This window comes from Delphinapterus leucas, chromosome 6 (assembly GCF_059928025.1).
Source record: "Delphinapterus leucas isolate spDelLeu-1000000601 "Yukka" chromosome 6, BTC_Dleu_Yukka2, whole genome shotgun sequence".
NCBI classification, from domain to species: Eukaryota; Metazoa; Chordata; class Mammalia; order Artiodactyla; family Monodontidae; genus Delphinapterus; species Delphinapterus leucas.
Genome location: NC_143134.1, coordinates 73930040 through 73944731, shown reverse-complemented (window position 1 = coordinate 73944731; position 14692 = coordinate 73930040). Strand labels below are relative to the sequence as shown.

Sequence of the window (14692 nt, the reverse complement as noted above, 5' to 3'; positions counted from 1 at the left end):
CAGGGAATTCCCTTCATTTTTTTTTATGGCTGAATAATACTCCATTATTGTGTGTGTGTGTGTGTGTGTGTGTGTGTGTGTATGTATACCACATCTTCTTTATCCATTCATCTGTAGATGGAAGTTTAGGTTACTTCCATGTCTTGTCTATTGTAAATAGTGCTGTAATGAACATACGGGTGCATGTATCTTTTCGAATTATGGTTTTGTCCAGATATATGCCCAGGAATGGGATTGCTGGATTGTATGGTAGTTCTATTTTTAGTTTTTTAAGGAAACTCCGTACTGTTTTTCATAGTGGCTGCACCAATTTATATTTCCACCAACAGTATAGGAGGGTTTGGGGGGACCTTTTCGAACAATTCCTCAGAAGAAATAACTATTTAAAATATTTACGAAAGTGATTTTGGTTCCAGTTGCTCTAAGTGTGCAAATCATAGTGGTAAAAAAAAAAAGTAGATCCACGTATGACCAAACTTCATTTTATCTTATAATATTTATTTTCTACTTTCTAACAGAGATCTTTGAGAGAGAGCCTCACATGGGCATTCATAAACTTGCTAGCTTCTTCAAAGTTATTCTCACCAATATTCATTAAGCAACATGTATGTGTATGCCAAATGGGTAAGCTTTTCTAGTGTATAAAATCCTTAGAGGGCTTTCCCTAAGGATTCAAATAAAAAGCTTCATGTGATCTAATGTCCTGGCAAAAAAACCACCCAACTCAAAGTAATGGAAAATATAGGCAAACATTAAGTTGCTTCCTAAGATTACACTACCCTAAATGACAACACACTGAATTAGTGAGTGTTTTTCCCGAGAAATCCAATTTTAAGGGGAAAAGTTCCCAAAGGAATTAACTAACGTTAATTTGTTCTAAGATGGAAAGAAAACAGTGAATTAAAACTCAATATTCACACTTGCCCTTTGCCTTTCTTAGGATGTGTACCCTCCAGAGGATGTTGATGTCACAGGTTCAGTGTCACATACTTCTTCATAAAGAAACCGGTGTGGGCCACAGGAATAAAAATCCAGAAACAACCTAGCTTAAGACCTTATGTGTGGTAGCCTTGGAGACCAGAACTATTTCTGGTCTTTAGCTTTCTTCCTTGTGTCATAAAATGCACTTATTTCTAAGAGTATTTACTTACAAGTGAATCCCCACCCCCCTGCCAATTACAGCCATGTGCCTGCTTCCATTTTCCTCAAGTCACTTCTCTCTACGCCTCTTTCTCCATCGGGTATGGCATGGACATGAGCTGAATTCTAGGACATTTCCCCCAGCTTTAAGATTTTAAGATAAAGAGTTCATACACCATATCTGAAAAATTTTATATCAGATTTTCTCCTCAAAAGAAACTTAAATCTGGGAGAAATGAAACTTATTTGGTTATTGTTGTTTTGCTATTTTGTGCAAGCAGATGCTTTCTTTTTTGTCCTCCGTTTTGTTAGAATGTTTTCTGAAGTCATTTACCCGGACCGCCCAAAGACACTAACAAATGGGCATTTTAAAAAAAACTGAGTTACAGAATACTGTTAAAAGTTCATTTCACAACATGTATACTCTAACCGTATATCTGTGTCACCCTCAGGATTTGGGGGATGGAAAGCATTAAGACTAAATGTATTCCATGGCTGTGGATTTGAAACCAGAGCAAACTGTGTTCCCCTTCCTCATTCTAGATTTAGCATCTACTTCCCCATTTTGAAATCTCAGAAAGTTGCAAAGCTACCTTGTGACAGCAAGGGTAAAGCTGGCTGGAGAGGAGAGGCCAAGGGTTGGCAAGCATGTAAAGATGACTCATTTCAGAAGTGCCAGCCACAGAAGTCAGAAACCACCATGGGGTAGGTAGTGAGACTGCTGGCTGAGTGCCATCAGCTACCAGAGTCCCAGCCTCCTTACCCGACCCGGGCATCTGAGCCAAATAAAGCCATGCTCCTGTGGAGCCTATTTGCAGACAAGAGAGAGATGGGCAAGTAGCCAAATGGTAGAAAGACTATTTCTCATGAAATAAACACAACCTATTGCTTCTCCAGAGAACTGTGTTCCTTTTCTTCAAACACTACCGTTACCCATTTGGGGACAGTCCAAAGACCAAACATATCTTGAGAGCGTTCTCTTTAGAGGCAGTGTCATGGAGTAGATAGAGTCTAGACTTGGGTCCCGATGCTGGCTTCTTATGTAATGTCTATGAGACCCTGGGCAAGTGACTTCATCTCTCTGAACCAGCGTTTCCTCAAGTGTGAAATGGGGGGAAATGTTGCTCATTTTGAAGGCTTATTGTGAAGACTGGAAAATAATACATGTTCCTCTTCTTTTTCCTCTTCCCCTTCCTATACGCTTTTCTCTTTCTTTCCTCTCCCTTCTTGTACAATTTGGTGTGGAAGCCATCAGAACAAGCTAGCCATCCATGACTCAGGGTGGGGAGTAGCTGAAGAGGGCCAGAATGAGGAGTGGAAGGCCAAACACACTGAGGAGGACACACCTTTAGAAGGGCCGCCTGGCATGGAGAAGCAGAACCTACGTGGTGTGAGGGGGGTATCTGAGCCTGGGGCAGCCTGGCATGTGATAACAGAGCAGACATTCTGAGTAGAATGAGGGGGTGTTACATGGGGGAGAAGCCTACCACGAGGTGTCAGAGCCCAGGCGAGGGACAAGGATGTCCTTGTGGGAGGGTGGCCTGGCACTAAGTGTCAGTGCAGACTGAAGAAGACGTCGAGCCAGAGGGCAAGCCTGGTGCAGGGTGTCAGAGTCAGAATATAAGGAGGGCAACATGTGTGGGCATGGAGGGGTGCTGTTAGCAAGGGTTACATTGAGGGGATTAATCAAGTAAGTAAGTATATTAAGGACAGTAGGTGTTAGATTTTTCACTATCTGAGAAGGAAGTTAATATGGAAAGGAAGGAAACTAGAATGGATACTGTGATGTCAGATTGGGATTGCAAGGATCAACATGAACTCCTGGCTTTCAAAACACACACACACACACACACACACACACACACACTCCCTACCTAACTCTGTTCACTGAGAAGACATAGGAGGAGCAACACCTTAATAGCAATGAGCACACCCAACACCTACATCTTGGCTTCTAAGAACCATTTTCCACTAAAAAGAATCAGAGCTTCTTGGAGAAATGACTGATTCCAGGGTTGAGGAAAGGAAAGTATAAGATCAGCCTGAATATCTTGTGGCAGAAAGCAGGATGTGATCAGTGACTGCTGGGGACATGTAAAAAGTTGTAAGAGCCAGCTGAAGGGATTCACACTGGTCAAATTGAGGATAATTATAGCACCAAAATAAATAATAGAAATGGATTAAGATATGTTGAATAAAATAGGAAACTGTGAATCCATATTGATACAAATCAAACTGAAAGCTTGATGAGGAATGGGGCATTTACAACAATCAAACCCAAATGGAGGGACTTTCTAAATAATAACTGGCCTATAATCTTAAGGTCATGAAAGTCAAGGAAACACTGAGGAACTGTTCCAGAGTGAACAAGAGTAAAGAAATGTGACATATAAATGCAATGCATGACTTTGGACTAGATCCTTTTGCTCTAGAAGGCATTTGGGGGACATTTGGTGAAAGCTGAAAGGGGTCAGAGGATTAGATGATAATAATGTATCAGTGTTAATTTCCTGAATGTGATGGTTGAATACTAATTACCATGGAGAATGTCCTTGTTTGTAGAAGTTACACACTGAAGTATTCAGGGATAATGGAGAATTAGGTCAGCAACTTACTCTCAAATAGTTTGAGAGGGGGAAAGGTCTTTGTACTATATTTGCAAGTTTTCTGTAAATTTGAGTTTGTTTCAAAATAAAAGGAAAATAATATATGTTAGGTGCCTGGCATTGTAATAAAGACTGTTAGTGGGTCCCCTTTACTGTCCCATGCGTTTATCTTGCAGCTGCCGTGAGTGTAGGAGCTGTTGTGCCCAGAGACATTTGAGCAATTCGCTCTACCTCCCAGCCCCTTAACCTCCCACTTTGGATTGGTGGTGGTGACCAGTGCCTGACCGGCACAATAGCACTGGTGCAAGGGGTACCATAGTCCCACCTCTTGTCTCAGAGTGGAACAGTGGGACAACTTTGCAATGTGATCCTTCCAGAGCACCCTGTGTATCAGGCCAAGAATTTATCTGAGCTCTCATCCTTAGTTGACTCCTTCTGCTTCCCTATCTCTCTTACAGGCTTTTCTTCAAGAACACATAATCAAAAATCACATGCACCTGAGTCCCTGCCTCAGGCTCAGCTTCTAGGGAATCTCAACTAAGACAATCACGTAGACAATCACTAAGACAATTACCAGTCCAAGAAATGATAGCTATATTATCATCAGTGATAATACCATTAGATGCAATACCAGTGCATGTATTATAGATCTAGATACCCTTATTTTGTGGATATGTTGAATTTAAAATCTCCTAACATCCCTGTTTCTGCTAAACTATATAATAATTTCTATATGAGAAATTTACTTTCTACCAAAACCAAAAGTAGAACTCTGAAAAGTGCTCACTTTAGGATTTTCCACTAGTAGAATTCTCCCCCCAAACAATTAAACACGTGAATGATGCTGTGGTCCCGGTTAAACTTGCTGCATTTCACCCCTTCCAGGAAGTCTTGGTGGATATCCTTTCCCAGATGTGCTGCTAAAACTATGGTTTAGATTGGATTTGGGGATTCCAGTTTTCTAATATCTTAGTAGCAATGGTTCTCAATGAGGGTAATTAATGTTTCTGTTTTTAATTGTCTCAATGGCTGGTGTGGGCTACTGCATTTCACACCCTGCAATGCATGGGGCATCACATACAATGAAGGATCATCCCCAGTTCAACATCCAACACAACTATCAAATGTCCTGCTGGACCTTCAGGGTGGTGAAACACCAGTCTGTAAATATCTGAGCCAAGCCTCTATGCCATCTTACAAATATTTTTGCACTGAATTTTTCAGGAAAACAACTATCATGTAAATATAGGGGAAGTTAAACTTTGTGCTGATTAGAGCTCTACGAGAGTTTTCCCCCATTTTGGAAAATCACATTACTGACAGCAGTGCTGCTTTGTGGTGTTTGAGTCACCCATACAACACATCTGTTGCAGTCTGCTTTTGTAGGTGTTATATTTACAACGATTCTTCCTACAGGTGCAAACAGCTATTTCATTATGTCCTCTGGTGTAGCTGTGTCCAAGCATTTGCATATTTACATACATGCTATTTTAGGTATTATGTTTCTTTTATTTCTCATTTCTATAACAGCTGGGACATTTTATTGACTTCTAAAAATGAGTAAGTTGATGGGTTATAAAGGTGGCATTATAAAACATTTGTTACAGAGAAAGACAGTGTTGGATCTGACAGATTTGAGAACACTTGTGTGAGAGGAAAACGATATAGATATTTGCTTGTTAGAGTTGCATTCGTTCTCCCATTCAACAAATGTTTGGAAAATATCTCCTGAGAATAAGGCACCAAAGAAGATGCAAAGAGGAATACACAGGAATCCTATCCCTAAAGGAGGCCCTGTCCTCAGCGAAGTCATAGTCTAGTGAGAGAGAGCACATATTTAGCAGGGGAGATAACAATTTAGACAAGTAATTAGACTGTAACATAGAATATTATAAAAACTTCTAAGAGAAATACAAACAACATGCTTTGAAAATTCAGAGAAGGGAGCAGTTACTTCTGGCCAGGTTAGGGAAGGCTCGGTGCAAGTGCTGGCCTTTGAGTTGGGCTTTCGTGGGAGTGGATTTATGGGGATGGGGAGTCTGCGTGTAAGAAGTCAAGAGTGGCACAGTGATTTCCACAGCTGGATTGCTCTTTGTCACTGCATAGGCTGATGAGCCTGGCTTGCTTTCCATACTTTCAGAAAGCAGATAGCTAAGCACCTTGACAGCCAGAGCAACAGATGCATGTCATAATAAGCAGTTTTTGATCAGGGAGACATTTTTATGGTGTTTTGGGAGTAACTGAATTATATGCACTGATGTGTTTGAATTTTAATTGTTTACCAGTTCACTGGGAGTAAAATATGGAGTAATAAAACAGATGATACCCCATTCCTTGATATCCCAGCTCTCCTTGAGCATGACCTTCCTTCAGAATTACCTTAATCACCCAGGATGAAAGACAAAGTCTAAGGGCTTTTATGTGCTGCTCAAAACACTCGTGAAATGTTTCACTGTCACTATGGGTAATACACCAAGAATAAATAGCATGTCAACAAGTTTAATTACTTCAGAGTTTTACTCTCCACGAAGACACCAAACACATTCTTAAGTTATTCTCTCTTTAGTTCATTAAAGAAAATTACAGAGAAAATAATGCTTATAGTATTTACCATCACCCAAAGGATGCCAGCAAACAGCAATACATACAAAATTGTCAAAATATATGGAAATAAGATGAGATAAACAAGCAACCGTGGCACCGTTCTATTCATTAGATTAATGGTCATTTGCAAAAGGCATGAAGGAGAAAGTGCTATGATTTTTAGAGCAAGGACACAAAACTTTGTGCTATAGACATGAAAAAGATAAAGTGAAATTAATTCAAGGCATCTTCCAGTCTAAGTAACAGAGGCAAACAGTTCAAGTCGGAAAATACATTTCTCCCAAAAGGAGAACAGTACTTTGTGCTTCTGTGTAGTTTTAATCTTTCCCTACTAAGTTAAAATCTAAAACTTTCCTCTGTCCTGCATGAGCGGCACTATTTGTCTGATTTAAAAGTCTCAATTATAGGATCTGAGTGGCAAATGTCCTATAGAATTATGAGAGTGGGAGGGAACACAAGTGGCCATTACTCTACTCCTCTGCCCCCTAAGTGGGATTCAAAGCCATTATCACACATAGCAGGGACATAAGAGACTATTCCTAGGTATTATAGAGAAATGTAATATCAGCAAGGAGATAATTGAGGCATAAAAGAGCTAACTAAATCAGTGTTTGACTGTATGGTTATGGATGACAAAGACATACCTGTAGACCAAGGGGGGAAAGCAGAGGTGCGGGGGGGCTGGTGGTGGTGGTGGGATGAATTTGGAGATTGGGATTGACATATATACACTAATATGTATAAAATAGATAACTAATAAGAACCTGCTGTATAAAAAAAAAAAAAAGACATCCATAGAAAGCAAAGCGGCTTCATTAAGCATGGTCCTCCAGAGGAAAGTAGTTTTTTTTCCCCTGTGATGCATTAAAATATATGAGATAGAGTTTGGGGTTCATTCCTCTGACATACTAAGATAAGTGCATTTTCTGAAGTCCTCAGAAAATCTTATTTCACTTGAAAGGAATATTTTACATAGGTTGAATTGGAACTAGAATAGCCCTAAGGTATACTTCTTATGATTTTTCAAATCTTATCTTTATTCCATGAATACATACATTTTAGTGCCTATGATGTGAAATCTATCCTGGACCATTGCGTTAAAAGAAATCTTCAACAATACTGAGTTGTACCTTTTTTTATTTTTCCTTTGCTTATAGTATCTTATTCATTGGTCTAATCTGGATTACTTGTCCACTGACAGGGACAATTGGCACATAATTGAGCCATATTCTCTAATACTGTTTAATAAACATCATTAAGTAGTGGCAGATATTTACTGAGTTATGGCCATAGGCCAAGAAATCTTCCAAGTGTTTTACATATGAGAATTTATTTATTGCATGCAGTAGAACTGATGACCTAGGTATTATTCTAATTCTTATTATCTTGATAAGGAAATTGAGGCACAAAGAAGTAGACTAATTTGCCTTAAGTCACACAGCTTGTAAGCTGTGGAGCCAGGACTTAAATCCATTCACTCCTGCTTCAGTGAGACCACCATCCTATAATAAACCGCAGCGAAGTGTCAGCCCTTATGTTGAATGACTATTAAATGTACATACTACCCTAATTAATGCCAGGCGTAATCCGAAACTGTCCATTGATTTGGAGGTAATTGTAATTCATTCTTTTTAGACTAAAGTTCTGTGAGTTTTGACAAATGCATACAGTTGTGTAACCACTATTACAATCAAGATACAGAACGGTTCCACGCCCCACCCACCCCCCAAATTCCCCCAGGCCTCTTGGTGGTCAACCCCTTTCTCTACCCCCAGACCCTGGCAAGCCACTGATCTCTTTTCTGTCTCTATAGCTTTTCCTTTTCCAGAGCGTCATATAAATGGAATCATGCAGTTATCTTTTTATTTTTTTCCTGGCCTCTTTTACTTAGTATTGAATACTTGCTCTGTGCCACTGTGCATAACCCAACACTTCGCCCCTCCCAAAGAGTTATAAACAGTATTTGGATCATTGCTAGTAGCTCTCCTACATTTCCTGCTTTACCTGTCTTCCATCTGATCTGCCTAATAAATCCTAACCTCATTTCACGTCCCTTTACCAGCTTGCTCAGTGGTTTCCTAATAGTGTGGCAAATCAAACAAAACAGGTGCATGTTTGTGTGGTTGAGTCTGCAGCATGTTTTCCAGGAGGCCTTTGAGTCGTAACAATGGGGAATACACATGTTGGTTTCTATAGTTATTATTTGACAGTGTATATCTGTTGCCTTTTTTGTGATGGTCTCACTTCTTTCTCCAGTGACAGTGCTAGACATCATATTAAACCCTTTCCATAGCAACACATTTCTTAAAATTGAAGTATAGTTGATTTACAATAGTGTGTTAGCTTCAAGTGCATAGCAAAGTGATTCAGTTATATATGTATATGTGTGTATATATATATGTTTTCAGAATATTTTCCATTATGGGTTATTAAGTATAGTTCCCTGTGCTATACAGTAAATCCTTGTTGCTTATCTATTTTATTTTATTTTTTTGAATTTTTGATTTATTTTTTATACAGCAGGTTCTTATTAGTTATCTATTTTATACACATTAGTGTATATATGTCAATCCCAATGACTATACTACCCAAAGCAATCTGCAGATTCAATGCAATCCCTATCAAATTGCCAGTGCAATTTTTACAGAACTAGAACAAAAAATCTTAAAATTTGTATGGAGACACAAAAGACCCCGAATAGCTAAAGCAGTCTTGAGGGGAAAAAATGGAGCTGGAGGAATCAGACTCCCTGACTTCAGACTATAACACAAAGCTACAGTAATCAAGACAATATGATACTGGCACAAAAACAGAAATATAGGTCAATGGAACAGGATAGAAAGCCCGGAGATAAACCCACGCACCTATGGTCAACTAATCTATGACAAAGGAGGCAAGGATACACAATGGAGAAAAAAGTCTCTTCAATAAGTGGTGCCGGGAAAACTGGACAGCTACATGTAAAAGAATGATATTATCCCTAGCACCATACACAAAAATAAGCTTATCTATTTTATGTGTAGTAGTTTGTATCTGTTAACCCCATACTCCTAATTCATGACCCCCCCTTTCTGCTTTGGTAACCGTAACTTTGTTTTCTATGTCTGTGAGTCTGTTTCTGTTTTGTATAGATTCATTTGAATTATTTTTTAGATTCTACATATAAGTGATATATAATATTTGCAACATTTTTTAAACACAAGTTTAATGGCGTGCATGGAGTGGCGACTGAGAATAGCAGCAAAGACTTTTGGTACATAAATCATTTATTTCTATTTTTTCTTAGCCATGTCCTGCCTTTTTTATTCATTACTAAGAACATTGATTTGGAGATTAAATGTTTTCCTCTATTTTTATCTTCAAACGACCTTTATTCGCTGCATCTGCACTCTGCTAGATTTATTCCAGCCTCTTACACTAGGGTCATAGTTTAGCTTCAGCTTGGAGCCAAATGCCCCACAGCTGAAATGGCCGCACACTGAAGTGACATTTTCCCAGGCCACTCCTGCCTTTAATAGTGAGCCAGCCAGGAGGCAAGTTTGTATGTCATTACAACAGAGCCTTGTGTTAGGCCTGGTGCATAATTAGATGTGAAGAATTACAAATGGTCCTCTCTTTGCAAGATCTTTCAGCACCATGTCTGCACTTAAGCCATTACTTTTATTTTAATCTAATGATTTTGCCTCTCTCTCTCTCTCCCTCTCCCTCCTTCCACACTCTCTCTTATTTAATAACAACAATGAAAGAAACCAAGGAAGTTCGGAGATTTGCGGCTTTAAAAAGACTGGATCCCGAAAAGATTTTCACAAGACGCTTCAGAAACAGATGTTTGAGTCAGAAACCTTGGAGTGCAGTGAACCCAGCTCTCAGGTATTTCCTATCAGCAAACACGGTTGCCAGGTTACTGGACGTTCTTCCATGGCATGCTGTCGATCTTTTTTTAAACTAATAAAAAGGCTAGACTCATAGAATATTGGAATAGGAGGAATTCTACCATTTGAGTCAGTGATATTTTTTTTCAAACTTGTTTGTAGCTATAGACATTGGTGTTCAAATGAAAACAGATAAAAGTGGAGGGGCTCTAACTGGGGAGGGGGGGAATTGGGCCCATCCCTATAATGATTCCTGCAGAGACTCAGAGGTGTCCCCAGGCCTAAGGCAGGCTGCAGCATGATTGGAAGCTCCACACTGAGGCAGACTGTCTATCACATACCAACTCTATAACCTCAGACAGGATAACTCAACTCTCTGGGCTTCAGTTTCCTCTCCTGGAAAACAAGGATGATAAAAGTACCCAACTCATGAAGTTGTTTGAGTATTAAATGCGTTAATGTGTGTAAAGCATTTAAGACAATGCCAGCTCACACTTTGCACCCTATAAATGTTGGCTGCTGCTGCTGCTGTTGTTATTATTATTATTACTATTACAGAGTAGTTACAGTTTAAAAGTCAGTGCTCTATACACCTGTGTTCATAGAGCATTATTCACAGTAGCCAAAAGGGGGAAACAGCCCAGTGTCCATGGGCAGATGAATGGATAAACTAAATGTGGCATATACATACAATGGAATACTATTCAGCCTTAAAAAGGGGGGAAATTCTGACACATACTACAACATGGGGATGAACCTTGAAGACATTATGCTGAGTGAAATAAGCCAGTTACAAAAGAACCAATACTGTATGATTCCATTTATATGAGGTACCTAGAGTAGTCAGATTCATAGATATATAAAGGTAAAACGGTGGTTGCCAGGGGCTGGGGAGGGGTGGGAGTGAGGAGTTATAGTTTAATGGGTATAGAGTTTCAGTTTTACAGAATGAAAACAGTTCTGGAGACTGGTTGAACAACAATGTGAATGTAATGAACATTACTGAGCTGTACATTAAAAAATGATGAAATGGTAAATTTTATGTTGCATATATACTTGACACAATTTTAAAAAGATTCTAAAAACCAGTGCTCTGGTCCAATCTGTCCATTTTATAGGTAAGAAAAATAAAACATAGAGGAAGAAATGTGTCCAAGTTTGCACAGGACTTCTTCTAAACCAGTATAGTTTTCAGCTTCCAGGTGCCCTCATAACACAAGCATCTTGCCATGCTGAATATGACTAGAGGTTTTAAATAATACCTATTTTTCAGACTACAGTCAGGCTGACTACTTATCTCTGCAGAGGAATCCGCCATCAATTCCAGTGCTGAACCTGGTGGGCTTACTGAGGAATGGGATATCTGTATGCTGTCCTCTGTGGGAAATTTCAGGGGTTTTTCATTGGTAATTTTGACTAAATTCAGCTTTCATCATGTAGGTGACCAACTAAATTGTTCCTTGTATCAGTCAGACAGAAGAAACACTAGGTATTTCCACAGAAGAACTTCAACATAGGGAAATGGTTAAACACATTTTGGAGGACTGTGAGAACCAAAAAGGAAAATTGAAGTCATACAGATATTGTAACTACAAGAAACAGCGCGCCACCCTAAGCCTGGGGTCTATGGCAGTGGTTCTCAAACCTAAGCTTCATCAGAACCCCCTGAAGGGCTTGTCGGAACACAGATGGCTGGGCCCCACTCCAGAGTTTCTGATTCACTGGGTCTGGAGTGGGGCTTGAGAATTTGCATTTCTTTTTTTTTTTTTTTTTTTTTTCGGTACATGGGCCTCTCACTGTTGTGGCCTCTCCCGCTGCGGAGCACAGGCTCCGGGTGCGCAGGCTCAACAGCCATGGCTCATGGGCCCAGCCGCTCTGCGGCATGTGGGATCCTCCCAGACCAGGGCACGAACCCGTGTCCCCTGCATCGGCAGGCGGACTCTCAACCACTGCGCCACCAGGAAAGCCCGAGAATTTGCATTTCTAAATAGCATTTCCCAGGAGTTGCTGATACTGCTGGTCCCAGGACCATGTTTGAGAACCATGGGTCTAGTGGGAGGAGCTTGGAGTTATCAGAACCTAGCAGCTCAGAAGAGGGGCCTCAGAGCTAGGACTCAAATATCTGAGGAGGGGGCACAGCCTAGTCAGTGGTGTCGTCAGAGGAGAGACCTCACAGGGCCTGGGAGTCTGGACTTAGACCTCCTGGGAGAAGGAATTGCCCAGTTGGTGCTGATACCTCCAAGGAAGGTAAGATGAGGGCTGTTCTGGAAGTGCCAGAGAAATGGAAGACTAGGACCAATGGCCACAACCAAGGTGAGAGAAACTGCAGGGAGAGAGGAAAGGGTCAGTCCCTTCTCCCTCCCCCAGCCATCCAGTCTCCCTGGAGTGCTCCCTGTTGGCAGAACCTAAAGGGAGAAGGAGCAAAGCAGAAATGTGATTTGCTGAGTTGCAGACCCAGCACCACAGAGCAGAGCAGAAAAGGGTAAATTCAAAAGGTGAGTGTCCAGCGCAGCCATAAAGCACAGTCATTTCTTCAGCACACTAACACAGCACTCAAGTCATCGGCTGGGTTTCAGAGCCAAGTTATACAAGAGAGGTGTGGTTTTAAGTATCAGACTAATACTCATCATGGAGAGAGGCTCAGTCCAGCAACATCCTCCCTTTCGATCATTTGTTTTAAATTTATTTATTTTTGTCTGCGTTGGGTCTTCGTTGCTGCGCACGGGCTTTCTCCATTTGCGGTGAGCGGGAGCTACTCTTCGTTACGGTGCGCGGGCTTCTCATTGCAGTGGCTTCTCTTGTTGTGGAGCACAGGCTCTAGGCGCGCGGGCTTCAGTAGTTGTGGCACGCGGGCTCAGTAGTTGTGGCTCACGGGCTCTAGAGCGCAGGCTCAGTAGTTGTGGCACACGGGCTTAGTTGCTTCGTGACATGTGGGATCTTCCCGGACCAGGGATCGAACCTGTGTCCCCTGCATTGGCAGGCGGATTCTTAACTGCTGCGCCACCAGGGAAGCCCTTTTCAATCATTTTTATGCACCTTATTGAGTGGAATTGCGAGGCCAAATGCCTGAATTTCATAAGTTAAATATATATATGATGTGAATCCATGATACACATAATATTTCATAAAAATTATATTATATACAATATTGTATAATTTCCTTTTTTATTAACAAGACAATATACTATGATCATCTTTCTCTTCCAATGGCAGCACATTTTTCTGTTTTTTAATGGCTGCCTAATGTTCCACTGTATGAGAGTTCCAAAATCTCTTAATCTGAAAAGTTTCTTTTTGAGGGGGGCATTTAGGTTGTTTCTATTATTTTGTTATTACAGAGTTCCAGAGATACTCTTGTCCTCACATCTTTGCTCACTTGTCCAGTTGTGGCCTTAGAATAAATTCTGAAGATAGATAAAGACATCAATAGCTATCTATCTATCTATCTATCTACATCTTTACATCCTTTTAAAGAGTGTTGGGAAATCCAATTCAGTTTCCCAAGCATCTTACAAATTCTAAGATGAACAAAAGTATTAATAATTAAAGTATTACCATTGATTATTGTTAACACATTCAGTTTAGATAAAATTTATGATCTAGGAGAGTAACACTTTTATGAGGTAGACAGATGTCACCAAAAATATGTATTATGGAGATATTGTACAGCAGTATGTCCATGTAATAGTACTTTGAGAATAACATTTTACTGTAAATTTTACAGGTGTTTATAACAGATCCATCTATTATTCTTACAACATATTCTTTTTTTTTTTTTTTTTTTTTTGCTGTACTAGGGCCTCTCACTGCTGCGGCCTCTCCCATTTCGGAGCACAGGCTCCGGGCGTGCAGGCTCAGCGGCCATGGCTCACGGGCCCAGCCGCTCTGTGGTATGTGGGATCTTCCTGGACCGGGACACGAACCCGTGTCCCCTTCATCAGCAGGCGGACTCTCAACGACTGCGCCACCAGGGAAGCCCTTACAACATATTCTTGATTATGATTGTATGTTTTTTGCCAAGTCTGTAGTTAGGTATCCATTTCCCAATTTCCAGGACATTTATAGTGGAATGAAGTGGCCACTTTGTGACTGAAACAAGACAGTTTTTTTCAAACACACTGCAGCTGAGTGAATACTGCTGGAATAGCAAACACTCTTTTTTTTTTTTTCCTGGTGTTTATTCCTGTAACTGTTACTACAGTCCTGTAGGAAACTGTTCCCATGCCCACATCTCTGTCTTCGGAAACATACTATTCAGCTTTGGAGTTTATATAAAATTTAATTTGGAAGGCTTTTCACAGATCGTCTCATTTTCCAGTTTCGAAAGCCAAGCTCTGGAGTTGGGATTAGGATGAGGTCCCTTTATTCCCCAGTCCAGTCTCTGCTTTTTTTAAACACCTTATTCCAGTTCTGTTCTGGTTGAGCACAAGACATGAGTAGGGTTCATAAGAGGTTTGGCTCCCAATCTCC

General features: G+C 40.5%; 1 protein-coding gene across 4 annotated transcripts in view; it reads left to right on the top strand.

The window, feature by feature from the left end:
- Nucleotides 1-14692, top strand: part of DOCK8 (dedicator of cytokinesis 8) — a 224196-nt gene that overhangs the window by 74411 nt on the left and 135093 nt on the right. For 3 of the 4 annotated variants that reach the window (XM_089913260.1, XM_089913261.1, XM_089913262.1), the window contains 2 exons: nucleotides 10097-10220; nucleotides 14020-14226. In XM_089913260.1, the coding sequence (XP_089769386.1) occupies nucleotides 10097-10220; nucleotides 14020-14226 (331 nt within the window). The remainder of the gene's footprint in view (nucleotides 1-10096; nucleotides 10221-14019; nucleotides 14227-14692) is intronic. The other variant, XM_022573565.3, reaches the window with a different exon arrangement.